Here is a 24,089-nt window from a genome sequence, read left to right on the forward strand (position 1 = left end):
TCAGTTATCTAAAATAATCACCTACTATTTCCTCTCTGAAGCCTTCAGTATCTTCAGTACCCCCTTTCTCCCACTGCTTCCCCTACTACATAGATGTACATATCAGCGTCCCCTACACAAAATGTATTGCTTGAAAGCAAGGACCATGTAACACATCTTTGTATCCCTTACAAACTTCAAATAGGAGCCACTCTGAAGGTATCTGTTGAATTGAGAGGGTTTTTTGGAGAGTGGGGAGAAAGACATTTATACACATGATTAAATCATTTTGTTCTCTTCTTCAGAATAATTATGTTGGGTCAATAACACTTCTGATTTTATGAAATTTTTTACCATATTAAATGCTTAATTATGTTTTTAAATGATCATGTGTGTTTAAAACGTCATAATTTTTAAGGATCATCTTCATCTGTTTAATAGCTATTTCATAAAATTGAGAATTTGATAGTTTTAAATAATATATAATTGACTAACAGTTAATAAATATGTGATTTTAAAGCATGTATGGAAATTATATCACTATTTGGCCTTCATTGATGCCATATACATGCACATTTTACCCACTCAAGTGTTTTATTATTTCTGAATTTTGAGGAATACATTATTTTTTTCTCTCCCCATACTTTACCCCCAACAGGCTGCTGTGATTGTCAACAGCAGCAGGAGCCAGTTGAAGGTTTGATAAAAGCAGATGAAGATGCTTAAAGATGTCTGTTTGCTGAAAATATCTGGTAACAAACAGGAATATATGTGAGTAAATAAACTGTGTTATTCTGATTTTAAAAGTAAATATTTTAAAGTGCCTAATTGCTTGTTATCACGGGTTTTGTTTTGTCCTGATATAGTTCTGAGTTAAGAAGGTAATAACAAGGAAGGAAATACATGCTACAGCATGGATGAACCTTAAAAACATTATGCTGAGTGAAATAAGCCAGGCAAAAGTGAATACATACATGATTCTACTTGAGGTACTAGAATAATGAAAATTCATAAAGACAGTTTAGAATAGTGGGGAGGGAATGAGGAGTTGTTTAGTGTGTACAGTTTCAGTTTGGGATGATGAAAAAAATCTGGAAATGGATAGTGGTAATGGTTGTACAACAATGTGAATATATTTAATGCCACTGAGCTCTACACTTTAAAATGGTTTCAATGGTAAGTTTTGTTTTACGTATATTTTACCACGATAAACAGAAAATTTAAAAATCCATGTACGTAGATGTGAAAAATATTAGCAAATTGAATCCAGCATCATATAAAGTATAATACATCATGACTAAGTGAGACTTATCCTGGGAATACAAAATTGGTTCAACATCCTAAAAAATCAATATAATTCATCCAATTAACAGAACAAAACAAAACATATATCAACAGAATGTGAAAAAGTATTTGATAAAATTCAACAGTATTTGATGTAAAAATTCTCAAATTTTTACATGAATAAAAAAGAAACTTCCTCATCTTGATAAAAAGGATCTAAGTAAAACCTGTAGCTAACATCGTATTTGTGAAAGACTTTCTCCTTAAATCAGGAACAAGGCAATATCAATTCTTACCATTTTATTCTAATCTGTACTGAAGGTCTTAGCCACTGCAGTAAAGCAAGAAAAGGAAATAAAAGGCACATATATTAGAAAAGAAGACATGGAACTGCCTTTATTCACAGATGATATAATTACATATATAAAAAAAATCCCAAGGAATCTACCAAAAGCTACAAGAATTAATAATGAAGTCCTAGCAAATTCACAAGATATAAGGCCAATATACAAAAATATATTTTGGTATACTGGCAATGAAAAACTAGGGACTAAAATATTTAAAAATTAATATTATTTACAATAGCATAAAAACATTAAAAACTTATGGATAAATCTAACAAATGTGTACAAGATTTGTTCACTGAAAAATATAAAACATTACTGAGAGAAATTAAAGATTTTAGTAGAGCAATGAACTGTGTCCATGGATTAAAAGACTCAGTATTGCTCCAAAGTTAATTATTGTCAAATTGATCTCTACCTACAAAGCAATTCTAATAAAACCCCAGCAGCCTTCAAATTTTTTTGCAGAAGTTGACAAGTATATTCTAAAATACATATAGAAAATCAAAAACAATTTTGAGGGAAAAGAACAAAGAGGATTCATATTACTTAATTTTAAAATTGGCTTTTAAGCAGTTTAGAAAATAATCAAAACAAAGGGGTATTGGCACAAAGACAGATATATAGATTGATGGAACAGAATAAAGGGTCAAAGAATAAACTCACATACATATGGTCAATTAATTTTTGGCAAAAGCACCAAGATAACTTAACTGGAAAGTATAGTCTTTGCAACAAATGGCAGTATAACAATTGGATATCCATATATAAAAATAAAATCCTCAACCCTTACCTCACTACAAAAAGTTAATTTAAAATGAATCATAGACCTAAATACAAGAGCCAAAATTATAAAACTTCTAAACAAAAACATTGAAAGTTTGTTTTTGTGGGTTTTTGTTTTGTTTTTTTACCTTGGGTTAGTAAAAGATTTAGTGGAACAATAACAACAAAATAAACTACCATTTAGAAAAGAAAAATATGTGAATAATTTGATTTCATCAAAATTACAAATTTTCTTCAAAAGACACTTTTAAGGGAATAAAACTGTAAACATTTGTCAAAATATCAAACTACAATATGAAAGTGTGAGTTTTACTGTACAAAAATTATGCCTAAATAGACCAAATTTTTAAAAAACCTAATTTAAGATTTTTAATCTTTAAGAATCCTAGGAGAGAACATATTTTTTAAGTTTTAATTTCATTCATATCACTAATAACTACAACTTATTACATGTTTCCTGTGGTGGGTCTTTTACCCATATTGGCTCATTTCGTCTTCATATTTAAGTATAGTTCCATTTTTACAGATGAAGAGAACCTAACTCTGAAAATTTTATTATCCATGTCACCCCGAGATGATAAACATGGACTTTCAAAATCTAAAGCCCTTCCTTTCCCACTATGTTTTGTTGCATCTCAAGTATTTATTTAATGCAAACATGTTAACTGTATTTACATTAATTCATGCAGTCCTTGGAACCAAAGTGTAAGGTGTATGCTGTTATATCCATTTTCAGATATGGAAACAGAGGGTAAATTATTTGCCTGGGTCACATGGCTCTTACAAATGGAGGCCAATCCTGCTATAATTCAAAAGACTATGCTCTCTCTACTCTCATTGCCCCCTATAATGATCTGGTCTTGAATTGTCTGTGTGTGTATTCTAATAAAATTGTATTTTGTGACACTGAAATCTTAAATTTTTAAAAGCTTTTTATTTTGAAATAATTTTAGATTTTCATAAAGTTTCCAAAAAAAAAACGTATAGGGATATACCATGACTGTTGTACACAATCAAAACCAGGCGCAAATTGACATTGGTACAATCCACGGATTCCAAAGTCACTAATTTATAAGCACACATTTGTGTGTGTGTGTGTGTGTGTGTGTGTGTCATTCCATGCAATTTCATCACCTTTGTGTAGCTTTGATAACTATCACTGCACACAAGATACAGAACAGTTCATCAGTCCATGCCTGATGCTATCCCTTTATAGGCATTTTCAACCCTTTTCTTCCCCATCCCTAACTCCTGGAAGCCACTAATCTTGTCTCCATCTCTATAATTTTGTTAATCTAAGAATATTATGTAAATAGAATGCAGTATGTAACCTTTTACTATTTTTTTTCACTCAGTAAAATTCTACGGAGAACCTTCCTAAGTTGTTGCTCACATCAATAATTCATTTTCCTTGTTATTGCTGTGTAGGACCCTTTGGTATTGATGTACCACAGTTTGTTTAACCATTTACCCATCAAAGGGCATTTAGGTTGTTTCCAGTTTTGGGTTATTAGGAATATAGTTGCTATTAACAGTCATGTACAGGTTTTTGCATGAGCATGTTTTCATTTCTTTGGGATAAATGCCTAAATGCAATTTTTCAGTCATATGGCAAGTACATAGTTTTTAAAATGTGGCTGTACCATTTTACATTCTTACCAGCAACATAAGTGATGCAGTTTATTCACATTCTTGCCAGTACTGGTGTTATCACGATTTTTTAGCTTAGTCATTACCATGGCATGTGGTGATATAACATTGTGGGTTTTTTTTTTTTTTGTCTAATAGCTAATGATGTTGAAAATCTTTTCATATTCTTCTTTGTCATCTGTACATCCTCCTCCGTGAAATGCCACTTCATATCTTTTGCCTATTTTCAAATTTATTTTTTTTACTATTGAGTTTCGAGAGTCGTTTATCTATTATAGATACAAGTCCTATGTCAGACGTGTGGTTTGCAAATATTTTCTCCCTGTCTGTAGCTTGTCTTTTTCATTCTCCTAACAGGGTATTTCTTACTTGAACTGTTTTCTAAAAATATCCAGTAAATGTTAATTTTTCTAAGCAACTTTAAACAAAGTCAATTAGTAGTATAGAAACTATAGACTGTAAAGTATACTGCATTTCTGCTTAGAGTTCTCTATACACAGAGGCCTAAGATAGCACAAAATAAGTATGATTTATTTAGCCCAATTTTCCTGCATCGTTTCCATAAAAAATATTGAAGTGGCTCATAATATTAGTATTCAAACACCTGTCATACACATTCCATCCCTGGCCTTAACCTTTCCCCCTTTATCCCTTACGTATTTGTATTAGGATAAGAATATCCTCTCTCCCAAACTTCACATACCGGGGCCTGTCAAGGGGTGGAAGGATAGGGGAGGGATAGCATTAGGAGAAATACCTAATGTAGATGATGGGTTGATGGGTGCAGCAAACCACCATGGCATGTGTATACCTATGTAACAAATCTGCACGTTCTGCACATATGTCCAAGAACTTAAAGTAAAATAATAATAAAAATAAAATCCCCTCTCCCTTCTTTTCCGAAACCAAGGGCCTCTCAAGACTAATGGGAGGAAAGTTTATTTATTATAAAACTCAAGATATTTTGCTTAATATAGTATGGGAGATATATGAGGGGAGCTTAATCTTAACAGTGCAATGACCTGATTTTTAAAATTAACCCGAGTCCTGTCCAACAGCAGAGCATGACAGAACAAACTAATGCTACCTGCTCCAGATACAGAAAAGGTAGGACATTGGAAAATCTGGGTGGATGGGGGTAAAGGATTCGGATCAGCCCATAACGGCCACGTGATATACCCTGACATCCTAGGATTAAGGCCATGAGCCATGGAAGGAGGTTGGAGGACAAATGAAATACAAAAAGTCATAATATCTACAACCCTGTGGTCTACAAAGGAGTTTGGTTATACTACATGAACCTGAAATAGATGATGGATTAAAGTCTCCATTATTCCATGTAATGATAAAACAATTTCAAGTGATCATAAGACCATTTTATAATGAATTCCTTCTTTCCACTGTAAAGGGCATAGTGTTAGATTGCTTACTCTTGTTAAGATTTACTGGATGCTAACAGTCCAGCACTGGCTAGGCATCGAGAACATAAAAATAAATGAGAAGTGTTCCTGCTTTTAAGATGTTCCTACTGTGGCAGACAGAGAGCTACAAAATATAATAATATAGAAGTATGTAAAAAAAAAAAAAAAGGAATAACCAATTCTGCCAGGGTGAATAGTAGGGTCACGAGGAAACGATGTTTGAGCTAGGTCTTGCTAGATGTTTTTAAATAAAATGTTTTTCTTCCATAATGAATATGAAACAATTAGAAAAAAAATGGGAAAATTGAGTTTTCAAGGATGAGTTCTTCAGGAAAAGAAAAGCTTTGGCTTTTAGAGAAATTGGATTCATCCATTCATTCATTCATATTCATTTAGCAAATATTCATTGCCTTCACTCCAAGCTAGATTCCGAGAATCCAAAAAACGGTACTTGCCAAAGGGAACCTGTCGGCTGGCGGGATGATAGAGATCAGACAGTTGCCACACAATGTGAAAAGTGCCGTGAAAAAGTAAGCATAGGGTGATGTGGAAGCACATGGTTGCCTCTAATCTGGACAGACTGAAGACACTGAGATTTACAGTTAGGCCAGGGTCATTTGAAGCACTGCCTTATTGTATTTGTATGTAATGACATTTCGAAACGTGGAATGAAAGGAAAAGTACAGGCAGACTATAAGAAGCTTCCACGGATGTGTCTAACTTTGCAAATGAACAAAAATCTAATGTAGACATATCCTGGAAACTTCTCCTAGTTTGCCTGCACTTTTCCATTCCAAATGGAGGTTTGGACATTTAACAGAGGCCTCAAAGGGTTATCCTGTTAAGATTTTAGTATATACAGCAGGGGCTTGAAGGAATGTTGATTCCATTCCTCTTGGCCTCCTTTTATGAATCCAGTTCTGTGCTAGCTCTGTGAGTAAATGAAAATGCCTTCAAAATTGGGATGCCAGAGTTAGACAGCAAAGCAGCAAAGGAACCCGTATCAGCTAAGTGTGGGAAGGGAAATATGTACCAGTTGCTATATACTTTCACACGTTATTTTAACCTCATAACAACTCTTATCAATTCAGATGATGGAACAGGGTTAAAGAATAGAGGCTGAGCACCTGGCTGTCCACGGACACACTGAGCCAGCAGGAGCACCCGTGCCCCGCAGCAGCACCCAGGGCCCTCCTAGAGTTCCGGCCTTAACGCCTAGGAACGTGCCATTGGCTCCTGCGCTTCTCGTTCCCGTCGGGAACGCCACTGGCTAGTACCTTGCCTGGCCCCCCAGTGCTCAATCCCTGGTAGTTGGGAGGACGAAAAGGAAATCCCTCTCTGGTCGGTCCTCACCGCAGCCCTGTGTCAGGCCGTCACACGGCGGCCTCCAGAGTCGAAGGCGCTCTGAGGAGATGCGGGTTGTGTCCAAAACCTCCCACCTCGGGGTCTCCTGAACGTCCCAACAAGCTCCTCGGGCCCTTAGGCGTTAGGCCAACCCCAGGCCTCGGCTGGCCCCGCCCACTCCCCGCGGCCGGAAGTGGCGGCGCCGAGTGAGGTATATGCGTGCCCGGAAGCGCGACCTCGGGCGGTTGGAGGGGCTACCGGGTCTTACCAGTCCGTGGCGGGAGTCCCGGAGGACCCTCGACGGGGTAGTTGCCGAGGAAACGCCTCGCCGGCATTCTTCCCCTCCACTGGGTCCTTTGAACCTAGTTTGGCTGGGACTCGCCTTTCGGCGGCGCGGAGGATTTCGAGGCCCTGAGGCGCGGCCCGGAATTTCCGGAAGTGGGGGCCGCGCCGCGCCGTCAAGATGTGCTCGACGCCCGGAATGCCGGCGCCGGGGGCCTCGCTGGCCCTGCGGGTGTCCTTCGTGGACGTGCATCCCGATGTGATCCCGGTGCAGCTGTGGGGGCTGGTGGGCGAGCGGCGGAGCGAGTACCTGCGGCTGAGCCGGGAAATCCAGGAAGCGGCGGCCACGCGCGGCCAGTGGGCGCTGGGCAGCGCCTCGGCCTCGCCCGGCGAGCTGTGCCTGGTGCAGGTCGGGCTTTTGTGGCACCGCTGCCGCGTGGTCAGCCGGCAGGCACAGGAGAGCCGTGTCTTCCTGCTGGACGAGGGCCGCACCATCACGGCCGGAGCAGGCTCGCTGGCGCCCGGGCGCAGAGAGTTCTTCAATTTGCCCTCGGAAGTGCTGGGCTGCGTGCTGGCGGGCCTGGTGCCGGCAGGCTGCGGCGCGGGCGCAGGCGAGCTGCAGCACTGGCCCGCCGACGCCGTGGACTTCCTTAGCAACCTTCAGGGCAAGGAGGTGCACGGGTGCGTCCTGGACGTGCTGCTGCTCCATCGCCTGGTCCTCCTGGAGGTGCCTGATGTGTTCCAACAGATGCAGGAGCTGGGCCTGGCTCGGCGGGTGCCCGACAGCCTCTTCCGTTCGCTGCTGGAGCGCTATCTCACAGCGGCCACTGCTAGCGTGGGCTCCGGGGTCCCGGTTCTCTCGCGAGTCCCGCTCAAGCAAAAGCAGCCTGGTCTGGATTACTTCTATCCCCAGCTGCAGCTGGGCGTGACGGAGGCCGTGGTCATAACCCAAGTGTGCCATCCCCACCGCATTCACTGCCAGCTCCGCAGCGTCTCGCAGGAGATCCACTGCCTCTCTGAGAGCATGGCCCAGGTATACCGGGGTTCCACGGGGACAGGGGATGAGAACTCTATCAGTGCCACCTGGGAGGAGAGGGAGGAGAGCCCAGATAAGCCGGGCTCTCCGTGTGCATCCTGTGGCCTGGATGGACATTGGTACAGAGCACTCTTGCTTGAGACTTTTCGGCCCCAGCGCTGTGCCCAGGTGCTTCATGTGGACTATGGAAGGAAGGAGTTAGTGAGTTGCAGCAGCCTTCGGTACTTGCTGCCTGAATATTTTCGAATGCCGGTGGTGACCTACCCTTGTGCTTTGTATGGACTCTGGGACGGTGGGAGAGGCTGGTCTCGGTCCCAGGTCGGTGACCTGAAGGCACTGATACTAGGCAAGGCAGTGAATGCAAAGATTGAATTTTATTGCTCCTTTGAGCATGTGTATTATGTCAGCCTGTATGGAGAAGATGGGATTAATCTGAACCGTGTGTTTGGAGTACAGTCGTGTTGCTTGGCTGACCGAGTCCTTCAGAGCCAGGCAACAGAGGAGGAGGAACCAGAAACATCTCAGTCTCAGTCTCCTGCTGAAGAAGTAGATGAAGAGATTTCACTCCCAGCCTTAAGATCTATCAGGTTAAAGATGAATGCCTTCTACGATGCGCAGGTAGAGTTTGTTAAAAATCCTTCTGAGTTTTGGATTAGGTTGAGGAAACACAATGTCACCTTCAGTAAGCTGATGAGGAGAATGTGTGGTTTCTATTCCTCTGCCAGTAAGCTGGATGGTGTAGTTTTGAAACCTGAACCTGATGACCTTTGCTGTGTCAAGTGGAAAGAAAATGGTTATTATAGAGCCATAGTCACCAAATTGGATGACAAGAGTGTGGATGTATTCTTAGTTGACCGAGGCAATTCGGAAAATGTGGACTGGTATGACGTAAGGATGCTGCTTCCTCAGTTTAGGCAGCTACCAATATTGGCTGTGAAGTGCACCCTGGCTGATATTTGGCCTTTGGGAAAAACTTGGAGCCAGGAGGCAGTTTCCTTTTTTAAAAAGACTGTGCTCCACAAAGAATTAGTCATCCATATTCTTGATAAACAGGATCATCAATATGTTATTGAGATTCTTGACGAATCAAGAACAGGGGAAGAAAACATTAGTAAGGTAATTGCCCAAGCTGGATATGCCAAGTATCAGGAATTTGAAACAAAGGAAAATATCCTGGTAAATGCCCACTCCCCAGGGCATGTTTCAAATCACTTTACTACGGAGAGTAACAAAATACCTTTTGCCAAGACTGGAGAAGGAGAGCAGAAAGCCAAGAGAGAGAATAAAACCACATCTGTTTCAAAAGCTTTGAGTGACACAACAGTTGTAACAAATGGTTCAACTGAACTAGTTGTGCAGGAAGAAGTGAAAAGAGCATCTGTTTATTTTCCTCTTATACAGAATTGCTTGGAAATTAAGCCAGGCTCCTCTAGTAAAGGAGAGCTGGAAGTTGGAAGTACAGTAGAAGTCAGAGTGTCTTATGTTGAAAACCCTGGCTATTTCTGGTGTCAGCTGACCAGGAACATACAAGGACTTAAAACTCTAATGTCTGATATTCAGTACTATTGCAAAAATACAGCTGCTCCTCACCAGAGAAACACCCTTGCTTGTTTGGCTAAGCGAACAGTAAACAGACAGTGGTCCAGAGCACTTATTAGTGGGATACAGTCTGTGGAGCATGTCAATGTAACATTTGTAGATTATGGAGACAGAGAAATGGTATCTGTGAAGAATATTTATTCAATTAGTGAAGAATTTCTGAAGGTTAAGGCACAGGCTTTTAGGTGCAGTCTTTATAATTTAATTCAACCAATTGGCCAGAATCCCTTTGTTTGGGATGTAAAGGCAATACAAGCTTTCAATGAATTTATAGATAATGCATGGCAAAAAAATCTAGAATTAAAATGTACAATATTTGCTCTGGCTTCAATTAATAATGAAGAACCGTTTAACATTGTGGATTTGCTAACCCCCTTTCAGAGTGCATGCCATTTCTTGGTAGAAAAGAGACTTGCAAGACCAGTAAAACTTCAGAAGCCTTTGGAGTCCTCTGTTCAGCTACATTCCTACTTCTATTCTACACATGATATGAAAATTGGAAGTGAAGAATTAGTTTATATAACGCATATTGATGACCCTTGGACATTTTATTGCCAGCTGGCAAGAAATGCAAATATTTTAGAACAGTTGTCATGTAGTATTACACAATTAAGTAAAGTTTTGCTGAATTTAAAAACATCTCCCTTGAACCCTGGAACCTTGTGCCTTGCCAAGTATACTGATGGAAACTGGTATAGGGGCATAGTAATAGAGGAAGAGCCAAAGAAAGTCTTCTTTGTTGATTTTGGGAATATTTATGTAGTAACAAGTGATGATCTGCTTCCAATACCTAGTGATGCATATGATGTCTTACTTTTGCCCATGCAAGCTGTCAGATGTTCATTATCTGATATTCCTGATCATATACCAGAAGAAGTGGTGGTGTGGTTTCAGGAGACTATTTTAGATAAGTCATTGAAGGCTTTAGTTGTAGCAAAAGATCCAGATGGAACACTGATTATAGAACTATATGGTGACAATATTCAAATTAGTGCTAGTATTAATAAGAAGTTGGGGCTACTTAGTTACAAAGATAGAATAAGAAAAAAAGAAAGTGAAGTCCTCCGTTCTACAACTGAAACTCTTGAAAAAAATGAGAATATGAAGTTGCCATGTACAGAGTATTTAAGTAAATCAGTAGGGAACAAGTTACCTAATAAAGAAATTTTGGAAGAGTCATATAAACCTCAGATCAACTCATCATACAAGGAACTCAAACTTTCACAAAGTTTAACAAAAACAAACTTAGTCACTCAATATCAAGACTCTGTGGGAAATAAAAATAGTCAAGTGTTTCCATTAACAACAGAAAAGAAAGAAGAAATTTCTGCTGAGACACCCTTGAAAACAGCAAGAGTAGAAGCTACTCTTTCAGAGAGAAAAATAGGAGATTCATGTGACAAAGATTTGCCTCTGAAATTTTGTGAGTTCCCACAGAAGACTATAATGCCTGGATTTAAAACAACTGTATATGTTTCTCATATAAATGACCTTTCAGACTTTTATGTTCAACTAATAGAAGATGAAGCTGAAATTAGTCATCTTTCAGAGAGATTAAACAGTGTTAAAACAAGGCCCGAATATTATGCAGGTCCACCTTTGCAAAGAGGAGATATGATATGTGCTGTTTTCCCAGAAGATAATTTATGGTATCGTGCTGTGATCAAGGAGCAACAACCCAATGACCTTCTCTCTGTGCAGTTTATAGATTATGGCAATGTTTCTGTGGTTCATACTAACAAAATAGGTAGGCTTGACCTTGTTAATGCAATATTGCCAGGGTTGTGCATTCATTGCTCCTTGCAGGGATTTGAGGTTCCTGACAATAAAAATTCTAAGAAAATGATGCATTACTTTTCCCAACGGACCAGCGAGGCTGCAATAAGATGTGAATTTGTTAAATTTCAAGACAGATGGGAAGTTATTCTTGCTGATGAACATGGGATCATAGCAGATGATATGATTAGCAGGTATGCTCTCAGTGAAAAATCTCAAGTAGAACTTTCTACCCAAGTAATTAAAAGTGCCAGTTCAAAGTCTGTTAACAAATCAGACATTGACACTTCAGTATTTCTTAACTGGTATAATCCAGAAAAAAAAATGATAAGAGCTTATGCCACTGTGATAGATGGACCTGAGTACTTTTGGTGTCAGTTTGCTGATACGGAGAAACTTCAGTGTTTAGAAGTAGAAGTACAGACTGCTGGAGAACAGGTAGCAGACAGGAGAAATTGTATCCCATGTCCTTATATTGGAGATCCTTGTATAGTAAGATACAGAGAAGATGGACATTATTATAGGGCACTTATCACTAATATTTATGAAGATTATCTTGTATCTGTCAGGCTTGTGGACTTTGGAAACATTGAAGACTGTGTGGACCCAAAAGCACTCTGGGCCATTCCTTCTGAACTTCTGTCGGTTCCCATGCAAGCCTTTCCATGTTGCCTCTCAGGGTTTAACATTTCAGAAGGATTATGTTCTCAAGAGGGAAATGACTATTTCTATGAAATAATAACAGAAGATGTGTTGGAAATAACAATACTAGAAATCAGAAGGGATGTTTGTGATATCCCTTTAGCAATTGTTGACTTGAAAAGCAAAGGTAAAAGTATTAATGAGAAAATGGAGAAATATTCTAAGACTGGTATTATTAAAAGTGCTCTTCCCTATGAAAATATTGACTCAGAGATTAAGCAGACCCTTGGGTCCTACAATCTTGATGTAGGACTTAAGAAATTAAGTAATAAAGCTGTACAAAATAAAATATACATGGAACAACAGACAGATGAGCTTGCTGAAATAACTGAAAAAGATGTAAACATTATTGGAACCAAACCAAGTAACTTCCGTGACCCTAAAACTGATAACATTTGTGAAGGCTTTGAAAACCCCTGCAAAGATAAAATTGATACTGAGGAACTGGAAGGTGAATTAGAGTGCCATCTGGTTGACAAAGCAGAGTTTGATGATAAATACCTGATTACAGGATTTAACACATTACTACCACATGCTAATGAAACAAAGGAGATACTAGAACTGAATTCACTTGAGGTGCCACTTTCTCCTGATGATGAATCAAAAGAATTCTTAGAACTGGAATCTATTGAGTTACAGAATTCTCTGGTGGTGGATGAAGAAAAAGGGGAGCTAAGCCCGGTGCCACCGAATGTGCCACTCTCCCAAGAGTGTGTCACAAAAGGCGCCATGGAGCTATTTACACTGCAGCTTCCTCTCAGCTGTGAAGCTGAGAAACAGCCAGAACTAGAACTACCTACAGCCCAGCTGCCTTTAGATGACAAGATGGATCCTTTGTCTTTAGGAGTTAGTCAGAAAGCACAGGAATCCATGTGTACTGAGGACATGAGAAAGTCAAGTTGTGTAGAATCTTTTGATGACCAGCGCAGGATGTCATTGCATCTACATGGAGCAGATTGTGATCCTAAAACACAGAATGAAATGAATATATGTGAAGAAGAATTTGTAGAGTATAAAAACAGGGATGCCATTTCGGCATTGATGCCTTTGTTCTCTGAGGAAGAAAGCAGTGATGGAAGCAAGCACAATAATGGTTTACCAGATCATATCTCAGGTATGTGAATTTTTTTTCCTTTTTACTTTTTTTTTTTTTTTTTTTTTTTTTTTTGAGATAGGGTCTTACTCTGTCACCTAGGCTGGAGTGCAGTGGTGTGATCTTGGCTCACTGCAGCCTCTGCCTCCCAGGCTCTAGAGATTTTCCCACCTCAGCCTCCCGAGTAGCTGGGACTGCAGGTGTGTGCCACCACACCCAGCTTATTTTTCTGTTTTTTGTAGAGACAGGGTTTGCCATGTTATCCAGGTTGGTCTCAAACTCCTGGGCTCAAGCAGTTCTTCTGCCTCAGCCTCCCAAAGTGTGCTTTTACTTTTAAGTTTAACATAGTGACTTTCCAGAGTTGTTATGTGTTTTAAAGAAAAGAGAATAATTCTTATATCGATTTCTAAAAAATAATTTTTTGTAAGAGAGATTAAAAACCTGGAAAGTGAATCAGATTGGATTTTATGAGGGGCATTTTAAGCTTGGGGAAAATATATTATGAAATCAGTGCAAAATATGTGCTGGAAGAAACACTGAAATATTAGTTTTGTGTTTAAAAATTGAATGCTTGAAATCTATTAGTCTCCAAAAGGTAATCACATTTAAAATGTAATCACATTTATAATCAAGAGGGCATGTGTTGGTAAGTTTTATAAAACATGGTATTCCCTTGCCAAATTTATAGCACTACTATAGGCATTAATTTACACTAAGGATTATTTTAACAGGGTCTTTTAGACTTAACTGTATCATGCATTGATCTTGTAATTCATTAGAAACCCTTAAAGAAAAAAAATAGATTTAGGTAGCCTATATTAATCAAAAAATGTTTCATGTGTAAATCTTGGAGAACATTTATTAACTTTTTTATAAATTATTTTTACTACTGTTTGCTACTTAAAAAGAATTGTTAAATGGGTAACTTTTAGCTTTTTATAATCAATGCTATACTTTTTAAATGTCAATTTTTATATTATTAAATTTGAACCATTGTAAAAATAAGGAAAATAATGGAATAGTGAGAATGAAAATCAACAAGAAGTGATCAATGTTAACACCATGATGTATTTTCTTTTTGTTGTCTTTTACCGTCTTTGTGTATGTCTACTATATAGTTTTAAAAACAATTTAGATCATACTATCATACAGTATTGAATCCTGCATTTTAGTCCCTTAAAAATGCTTTCAAAATATTTTAATTGCATGGTATGCCATCCTATGGGTAATACATAAGTTATTTAAGTATTACCCTTGCATTAGATATTTATTCCTCATTGTCATATTTAATAATAGTAAGTATTAACTCTGTGATAAGAATGTGTGCTCATTTGTAACATGCTGCTTTCTTATAGAAATGGCTGTTGTAAGTATAAAAAACACCACTTGTCTTAATAGTACCATATTTTATTAGTGATTTTCCCTGTTAGAAATCAGATTCACATCCTTGTGGTGATTTTTTGTTTGGTTTGTTGGTTTAGAAAAGCAATAAGAGATTATATGGGGGGGGGCACTGCAAGAATTTTAAACAAAATTGAGGGAGACAGTCATACCAATGTACTAATTACATGATATTGATGATATAGAAATAATGCAGATTAGGAAAATGCTTTGCTTGTGTATGTTACATTAAGGAATTAAGAGATATGCACTGAGTCTTACTCAATTCAATTTGGCAGCTCAACTACAGAACACCTACACTCTGAAAGCCTTTACTGTTGGATCTAAATGTGTTGTGTGGTCAAGTCTAAGAAACACATGGTCTAAATGTGAGATTTTAGAAACAGCTGAAGAAGGAACAAGGGTAAGTGATGTTTAAGTACTTTATCTCCAAATGTATTTGCAGACTATTAAGGAAAGTTTACCAGACTCTGTCAGACTAGAGAACGCGATTGAACAAATGTTTACTTGCTTGTTCCCCCTGATAACTTGATGTAATGCACATATATTTTAAATCTCCATGTATAAGAATCGTAGCAAGAAATCATCCTAGGCTGTATCATCTATCTCCCTTACTCTTTCTAAATGCTATTAGTCACCTAGTTCCACACTTTACACTTCTTATCTCTTAGTTGGAATTTTTTATATCTAATGCCACTACCTTAGTTGAGTCATTTCACAACTACATTAATAACCTTCTATTTTGTTTGCTTCTTCTAGTCTTCCTTAAATTGATTGTCCATGGTGTGAGGGTGAAGTTTGTAAAATGCAAATTTGATTACTTCATTATTGTGTAAAACTTATTAAGGAGCCTGTTGATCGTGTTTCTCCCGTGATTTGAAAACCACCTGTTCGAGAGTTACTTGGTATATATATATATATGTATATGTATGTGTATATATATATATGTATATGTATGTATATATATATGTATATGTATGTATATATATGTATATGTATGTGTATATATGTATATGTGTATATATATGTATATATATGTATATGTATATATATGTATATGTGTATATATATGTGTAAATATGTATATATGTGTATATATATTTATATATGTGTGTGTGTGTATATATATATATATATTTTTTTTTTTGAGACAGGGTCTCACTCTGTCGCCCAGGCTGGAGTGCAGTGGCACCATCTTGGCTCACTGCAAGCTCCGCCTCCCGGGTTCACACCATTCTCCTGCCTCAGCCTCCCAAGTAGCTGGGACTACAGGCGCCCACCACGACGCCCAGCTAATTTTTTGTATTTTTAGTAGAGACGGGGTTTCACCTTGTTAGCCAGGATGGTCTCGATCTCCTGACCTCGTGATCCGCCCACCTCAGCCTCCCAAAGTGCTGGGATTACAGGCATGAGCCACTGCGCCCGGCTGTTTTTTAAATTGTATTATAGATTCCTACGCCTTGGCCTGGACTGCTAATTCAGAATTTCTGGGGTTAGGATTCCAGAATGTGCATTCATATTCCATTAAAATTGGAGAGCCCCTGGCCTGGAACATAAAAGTCAAGCTCATTAACATGGCATAGGAAATCCTCTAGGGTTAAGTGTTTATGTACTCTCTTTGGCCCTAATTCTTTATATTTTGTACTTTATATTAGATGGACATCAAAATTCTTGACTTCTCTTACATATACCATCTGCTTGCTCTTTCGATATATTTAATATTGAAGTTCTATTTTACCTATATTCCATCCTGTTACCAAACTGGTTAATTCCAATTTACTTACCCATTGCCTCTACCAGGGGGCATTCACTGATGTTATTTTCTAAATTTATTCTTGTCCTCAACCTTCCCCCATCCCAAAAAAAGCCTTATTTCTATATTACAATCCTATACCTCCTACTACAGAAGTCTGAACTTCCTATGGTGTATTGTAATTATCTGCTTAGAGGTCTTTTCTCCACTAGATTTTGAACTATTTGTTGTTGAAATTTTATCCATCTTTGATCACCAGTCATAGATACTCTACATATGTTTGGGAAACTGAAGTAGCATGGAGTTTGAAACATAAGGTTGAAGCTCAATAAATTCATTTTCATTGTCTTTTAAAGTGTTTTATTTTAGGGCCAGGTGCAGTGGCTTATGCCTGTAATCCCAGCACTTTGGGAGGCCAAGGCAGGTGGATCGCTTGAGCCAAGGAGTTTGAGACCAGACTGGGCAGCATAGTGAAACCCTGTCTTTATCCAAAATACAAAACATTAGCTGGGCATGGTGGTGTGCGCCTGTAGTCCCAGTTATTCAGGAGGCTGAGATGGGCAGATTGCCTGAGCCCAGGAGGTCAAGGTCACAGTGAGCTCTGATCCTGCCACTGCCCTCCATCCTGGGCAATAGAGCAAGACCCTATCTCAAAATAATAATAATAATAATAGTATTTCATTTTTAAAATAATTGCTCCGGTACATAAATCAGTTATTTTTTTGAATTGGACACTTTAAAAAAATTTGTTTTCTCCTGTAGGTTTTGAACCTTTCAAATGGTATGGAGGAGATAGTGAACCCTGAGAATGTCTGGAATGGCATACCCAAATTGGATAAGAGTCCACCTGAGGTATGGAATTCTATAAATAGTAATTAGTGAGAGCATTGTTCTTCATTTTGAAAGGTGATTTAACAAACTATTTCCAAAGTCCTTGTGTTTGGAAAAATGGGAGAAAAATCCTGTGACAATAGTTAAAAACAGCAATAACAAAATCAGTGATTTTAGTCCTTATGCCAAGTATTCTTCTGAGAAAACTAGTTATTAATGTTTTACTCCTTGATTAGAAAATGTTTTGGTCTTCATGACTCTAATAAAATACATATTAGATGCAGAAAACCTGAGAAATATAACAATATTAAAAATGAGAAAGTAACAATCACCGATAATATACCCATCCAGAGACAAATAGGTTGACCAGTTTGGTTTTCTTTTATAATTTTTCTGTTTATGTGTAATATAAGTATTTCATCTACATATTTTAGACACAATTGATTTCATCCTATGTATAGTTTTATATTCTGTTTTTCTTCATTTAAGACCTATATGGTGGGCAATTTGCCATGACATTATGATGTGTCTCGGCATTTGAGTTTATCCTGTTTGGGGTTGGTTGGACTTCTTGAACTTCTCACTTCACAATCTTTGTCTGATAGTTTTAATATCTGGTCATCTTGGGGTTTGTAGCTGTCGATTTTCTTTTCCCTAGAGAAATGGTCAGCTTTTCTTGGTTCTTTGTATGTTGAGTAATTTTGGATTATATCCTGAACATTTTGCATATTATGTTTTAAGACATTGGGTCCTGTTAAAATCTGGAGAATGTTGAAGTTTTTGTTACAGCAGATGATCAGCTGGTTTCAATTCATCCTACATGTTCTGTTTCTCCTTCTGTGGTTGGTGATTGTCCTGTCGGTTTAGTTTTCAAAGCCTTTGTTGTTCAGGTCTTCCAGGTACATAAGCCACCCAGGGTAGTCAGGGACTTTGGTCAGTGGTTTATATAGTAGTTAAGTGTCAAAGACTTTGCTGTGCTTATTTGGCTCTGTTCTGCATGTGCATAGCTCAGGGGCAATCCTGAGACTTAGAGTTCACATGTAGCATTAGGAGTTAAACATTTTCAACTCCTTTCCTCTCTGAGATGTCCTCCACATTTTCTGGCTCCCAGGATCCTCTTTTATCCAGCCTCCAATGGCCCCTTTTTCTGGTCACCTAGCCAGACAGTATTTTTCTCTCAGCCTCTGCTCCACCACACAGTTCTGTTTGCCCATAAGAGCGAAGCAGATAAAGAGATAACAAAAACAATCTCCTATTACTATTCTTCAGATGACAGAAAGCTCTTTTCCTGGTTCCACTGGCTAGAGAGACGGGTCATCTCTCACATTTGTAGGTGCCTATGTTGCCATAGCTGTCACCAGGCAGTAACTGGGGTTAGCCATCCTCAGGGCAGGGCCAGAAAAAAAAATAGAAATAAACATAACACCACAATACAGCAAAGAGATTTCCTACCTATTTCTTACTCTCTAGCATTCAGGGTTCCTTTATCCCTAGTCCACTGGCTATAAATAAGAAATTTCTCTCAGAGTTTTGCTGTCTACCCTAGCTAGGCAGCTTTGATTTGGCCCACCCTCAGATCAAAATCAGGAGACAAAGAAGTAAAAAAAAAAAGAAAAGAAAAGGCCTATGAAACTCACTCCTGTTGTGAGTCATTATTCAATTCACGTTTTTACTTTAATTCTTAATCTACCTATTTCTGTTCACTTTTGAGTCTTTGAGTAGTTGCTTTTTATATTCTGTCTAGAATTTTTCATTGTAATCAGCGAAAGAGGTTATAGTCAGCTTATTCCATCTTGGCTGCACCCAGAAGGCCATAAACAATATTTAATAGCTAAATAATGCTGCATGACACTAGTGAGCCATAATGTATTAAACCATTTCCCATAGTGTTGGATATTTAGGCCATTTGAAATTTTTACTATAAAAAATCAATGAATATCTCTCTTTATGTTAATTACTTTTTTGCTTAGGTCAAAAATACCAGCCTACTACACTTTTTGCATCAGTATTTACTAAAACTTTTTACATTTGGGTTGTCTCCATCCATTAATTATGAAGAATCCACAGCCAAATGCATACATATGTACATACAAGATTCAGTTTGGATAAAGTTCTCTATGCCTGCTACATAGAAAAGAACTATTTAAAGTAGACATAAAATTATATATCTAGATAAGTAAATAGATAACTACCTCTGGCTTTGACTAGGCCAGTTAGCAGACATGTAGAAACTACTTATGAGTAAGACTCTAAAAATTTTGATTTGGTTACTAATGAGATTTAAATATCCTTCCCTCAAATTTGAGGAAGCTCTTAACTCTGGATACCTGTCTACAAATGAGCTAGCTTTCCTTACAAAGTGAGTGTTGTATTATGCATGACTTTTTTTTAATGATACATCAAGTCACTATGATCTAGGAATCTAATTACTTTTTTTAAAAAAATGGTTTCTTATCTGAGTTATTTTATTTTACCATAAGAGTATTTTGTTAGTTACTGTATCACATAATGCATGCACATGATGCTATTGGTTGTTAAAAGGAATATAGGAGAAATATTTCCCTTTTCATTGTCCTTAATAAAGCATCTGTGGCTCTACATGGATACTGTGTTTGAATAACAGCCCCTTGAACAATGATGTCCCTCCCTCCTTCACCAATTACCAGAGTTGTTGGGGATTTGAGAGCTAAACATTGGAAAAGGATACTTTACTCCCTGTGTAGAGTGCTCCAGGGATATGTTCTAGAGAAATGAGTATTTGAAGAATAGAAAATGTACTTGACATGATTCCTCATTATAAAATCAGATTGTCATAATTTTGATAGAAATACATTTTGTTGTTTACATCTTTTCTGGCTTATCTGTGGTTCCATTTCTGATTTGAATTATTTTGTACTCATGATAAAGAATCAATAGCAATTCAAAGGTTCCTTTTGTTAGGCTGTATCCCAAAGAGTAGGGAAAGATCTTTACTTCATGTCAGTGGGTGATACCACTATTAAAGGTAACTTGTGTTTTTAAAACAAAATACTTTTATCACCCAGAATTACAATTTCTTAAAAATATTGTTATGCTGAATCCCTCAAACAAAAATGGTTTATCAATTTCTTTGGACATAGGTAGCAGGGAAGAAAAACCACTTTAGGTAAAAAAATTTAAATATACTTATGGAGATAAATAACCCAAGATGAGGATTTCTTGAAATATAGGAAATTTATTAATTGAATTAATCTTGAAAGTTAAATTATGAATGTGATAAATTCACATTTTAAAGAATTTTCTCTGTTAATTAGCTCATATGTTCAAATGATATTTGTTAAATAATCTCTTGGAATTTCTGAATCTTTAGTTTATATAAGATTCAAATTATTGGCTGGTTCTTGGTATTGCACATTCTTGTTCATAAATAATGCAGTGGTTCTTAGAATTGAGGCACATTGAGAATAAAATCAGCTAATGGTAGCTTTAATATCATGTGAAAAATATATACTAATCAAAAAGGAAAAAGAACTAATTGATTATCAGCCTTGTTCACACCATTCTCTAGCAAAATATAAAATATGCCAATTTCATAATTTTTAGAGAAACTTGATTTGATGGTACAGGGTGAGAACCAAAATATTAATAAGAAAATAAAACATTATTTCTATAGAAATAATGCCCTATAGTAATTAGAATACTCATCTGTCCCCTCTCCCTTTTAGAGAACATTACATTTGTCATGGTAACACCCATGGAAATAAATTTTTTTGTTTGTATGTTTCTTTCTCAGTTTGAAGTTTTTCTCTTTTTGTTTCAGAAAAGGGGTTTGGAGGTGATGGAGATTTAACCGTGGATCTATAGCTGTGGCCAATCAGTCAGAAGCTGCCCTTGAACAAGTGGCATCTTACGCAGACCAACAGAGTATTTGAGAAAATTGAAAACATGTAACCACAAGAAGTTGTCATTTTCAAAAACTTCTATATAGGTGGAAAACAAATTAGGTCTCAGGTTGATGGTGGAGTGTGTTTATAGTGATCCTGTTATATATACAGATCTGGGATCTTTCGTCTTTATTGTCTTACGTTTCTAATTAGTTGGGAGGATTTATTTTGCTAAACAGTTTACTAACACATTACATTTCAAAAACTATTTTGGTGCCTTTCAAATACAGTGTTTAAATTAAAATAGAAAAATAAGGGCTCATGACAAGTACATTATTTGATTCTACTTAGGATAGCTTTTTAGCAGGATCTCCTTCAGAATTTTTGTCTTGACTTTGAATCTTTGCCTGTTTGTCTAAACATTTGACTAACATTCTGTTTGAATTTGGAAGTATTCTAATACAAGATTTGAATAAAGTTTATCCTTAAATAAAGTTTATCCTTAATATGATGGTCTCATTTTATTAAAAAGGAAATAGAACTCTTAAATATACTTGGTTCCATCTCTCCTCTGTAATGGAGGATTGGGGAAAGCATAGTAATATTAAATGTTAGCTCTTATGTATTAGTCACTTAGCTTATACTTTAAATGCATTTTTTTCACTTTATTCATCAACTTTGAAGTGCATATCAATATTATCCATATTTTATAGGTGAGAAAATTGAAGCTTCATAAAGAGGTTAAATAACTTGCCTAAGGTCAGATAGCTGATGAGTCTCAGAGGCTTGATCAAACCCAGACCTACCTAACTTTGAAGCCCATGACTTTTTAAACATGATTTTGCAAAGCATAGATCTTAGCTTTTAGAAACAGATCTTAGCTATATGCTGCTTAACAGATATGTGACATGGGCAAATTATGTAATATTTTGAACTTTGATCTTCATCTGTAAAGTGGTGATAATAAAACCTTTCTTGCAGTGTTTTTTTAAGATTAGAAATAATTGATATAAAGTCCCTGAAAAGGAGTAGGCATTTGATAAATGTTTCTTTCTTTACCCTGAAAAATACTCAGTGTGCACTATGTTAGGTTATTTCTTTTTAACCTTATTAGATATTTTCTATAGTTATTTTCTCCTTTCAGCATCAGCATGCGCCACCAACAAAAGACTGTAAAAAACAAACAAACAAAAAAGTGTTGAATGGGACATCCATACAGTTGGAATGCTTATTTCTAAAATGAATAGGGAAAAGGTTTGCTAAATGAGACTGGGGTAAAGGTGTATCTCTGTGAAGCATTATCAGACTCTGAAGCCTAATGGAAATAGAATTATGAACCTTAAAAACCCGTTATAATTTCTGTAAGTAGAAGGGAGAGAGGTTTGCATTAAAAGTAATTGAGGTAGATGAGTATATTACTTATTCCTGGAATAATGAATAGACAAGTTTGGCTTACTCATATAGATAATATAATGTGAATTGCCAGAAGCAAAGCTCAGAGAAGATGCATTAGGGTCAGATTATAGGAAGCCTTCAATTTCAAGCTGAGTTTAACTCCCTATTTTAAAAAATTTAATCTGAATGGCTACAGAAGTAAAATTTATCAGAATGAGTGACTTTGCACCTGACACCACTAAGATAGGACTAGGGTACCAAATGAGTGGTATAAATTTTTATGTCCCCTGGGAAATAAAATCATTTTTCCATGATTCCCATATTTATAAGTATATAAATTCTTAAGCTATATTTTTACCTCCATTTAATCGTGTTATTCTGTTTTACTACTACATATAGAATTTAAAACATTAAATAAAATTAATTGGAATATGAAGAAGCTAAATGTAATTCTGAATGTTTTATTATCCTTCACAGCCTTTGTATGAGTAACTAATGTATTCTAACTGGAATCCCTGCTATATGCTGTAATACCTGTGGAACCTTTCTTTAGCAAGTAGAATGCCTTAAAGAATTAAAGTGTCAAAAAATTACCAATTTAATCCACTGCCTTTGCCTCATCTCTAATATCCTTAACCCTTCTCTACTCCTCTTAGTCATCATTTGAAATTGTGTAGTACCACCAATCCTGTGCTAAAACAATGGCTTTTGCTTGTTCTAATTTTTCTTACCGTGACCAAAAGTCAAAAGAGAAGAGCTGCCAAATTCTACCTAGACTATCATGTTGCTATAATTAAACTCCACTGCCCACAGTAGATAATAAAAGGCAAGAAATTGTTTTTTACTCTATGTTTAGGGAGTCTTGTATCATTGCAACAGGTTTTCATTGGGATTTTGCGTGTTTTAATCTACTTGTCTGTCAAAGTAATGTAAAAACAGTTTTTAACTTCGACACTGAAAAGGAATCATCTTTAAAATTAAAATTTAGGCTGATATGAATATTGTATACTGTATTCTTTCTTTACATCTAAAGGGAAAAAATTCTTAGTCCAAGCTTCAATCACGATTACAGTATAGCCTATATTTTAAAATATGAGTCCTTTGGGAAAATACATTAAAATTCTCTCTCCCTCTCTCTCTCTCTCTCTCACACACACACACGCATAATTTTAGACAGTTTTGAAACAAGACTTTTAAAAAACCTATTTTAATCCTAATTGTATTTCTCTATTCCTGAAGAGTTCTGTAACATGATGTGTTGATTGGTTGTGTTAATGTTGGTCCCTGGAATAAGATTCTCATCATCTCCTTCAATCAAGCAGTCCCACTGATCAAAATCTTTATGAAGTCCTATAAAATATAAAGTGTTAATCAACATATTAAACTTTTGAGAGCATTAAACAGTTTGGTGCCCCTAGGTGGCAATAAAGATTTACAAATTACACAAGTTCCGTTAGGATGGTAGAGACGATGTGCTCTGTATCAGCTGCCTCATGGCTGCTTTAGCAGCTGAATGCAAACGGGATAGGAGTGAGGCAACCTGCTGTCAG

The 24,089-nt window shown here is 37.0% G+C and overlaps 2 protein-coding genes across 8 annotated transcripts in view; one reads left to right on the forward strand and one right to left on the reverse strand.

The window, feature by feature from the left end:
• PLA2G7 (phospholipase A2 group VII) overlaps positions 1-24,089 on the reverse strand; it is a 65,476-nt gene that overhangs the window by 10,457 nt on the left and 30,930 nt on the right. For 2 of the 6 annotated variants that reach the window (XM_034962215.3, XM_034962211.3), the window contains one exon: positions 17,644-23,889. In XM_034962215.3, the coding sequence (XP_034818106.1) occupies positions 23,753-23,889 (137 nt within the window). In that variant the 3' untranslated portion in view covers positions 17,644-23,752. Of the gene's footprint in view, positions 1-1,559; positions 1,595-17,643; positions 23,890-24,089 lie in introns of those variants that run through there. The other 4 variants (XM_063605303.1, XM_063605304.1, XM_063605306.1 and 1 more) reach the window with 4 other exon arrangements.
• On the forward strand, positions 1,601-23,538 carry TDRD6 (tudor domain containing 6). 2 transcript variants are annotated; one of them, XR_004671995.3, is made up of 5 exons: positions 1,601-13,317; positions 14,976-15,100; positions 15,457-15,602; positions 17,213-17,302; positions 21,081-21,129. XR_004671995.3 is itself a non-coding variant. In XM_003833199.6 (4 exons), exons 1-4 carry the CDS (start codon positions 7,272-7,274, stop codon positions 21,108-21,110), a joined length of 6,291 nt encoding a protein of 2,096 aa, XP_003833247.4. In that variant the 5' UTR covers positions 1,601-7,271; the 3' UTR covers positions 21,111-23,538. The 2 variants fall into 2 exon arrangements, 1 of the variants encoding a protein (XP_003833247.4); XM_003833199.6 differs by lacking the exon at positions 15,457-15,602 and having other exon boundaries at positions 21,081-23,538.

The sequence above is a fragment of the Pan paniscus genome, chromosome 5 (genome assembly GCF_029289425.2).
Source record: "Pan paniscus chromosome 5, NHGRI_mPanPan1-v2.0_pri, whole genome shotgun sequence".
NCBI lineage: Eukaryota > Metazoa > Chordata > Mammalia > Primates > Hominidae > Pan > Pan paniscus.

Bases quoted from the DNA above. Each gene is read 5' to 3' on its own strand.
- TDRD6 (XM_003833199.6), top strand. From the start codon at position 7,272: ATGTGCTCGACGCCCGGAATGCCGGCGCCGGGGGCCTCGCTGGCCCTG. The intron at 13,318-14,975 runs GTATGTGAATTT...TCAATTTGGCAG, and splicing joins TTTACCAGATCATATCTCAG to CTCAACTACAGAACACCTAC. The intron at 15,101-17,212 runs GTAAGTGATGTT...TTTCTCCTGTAG, and splicing joins CAGCTGAAGAAGGAACAAGG to GTTTTGAACCTTTCAAATGG.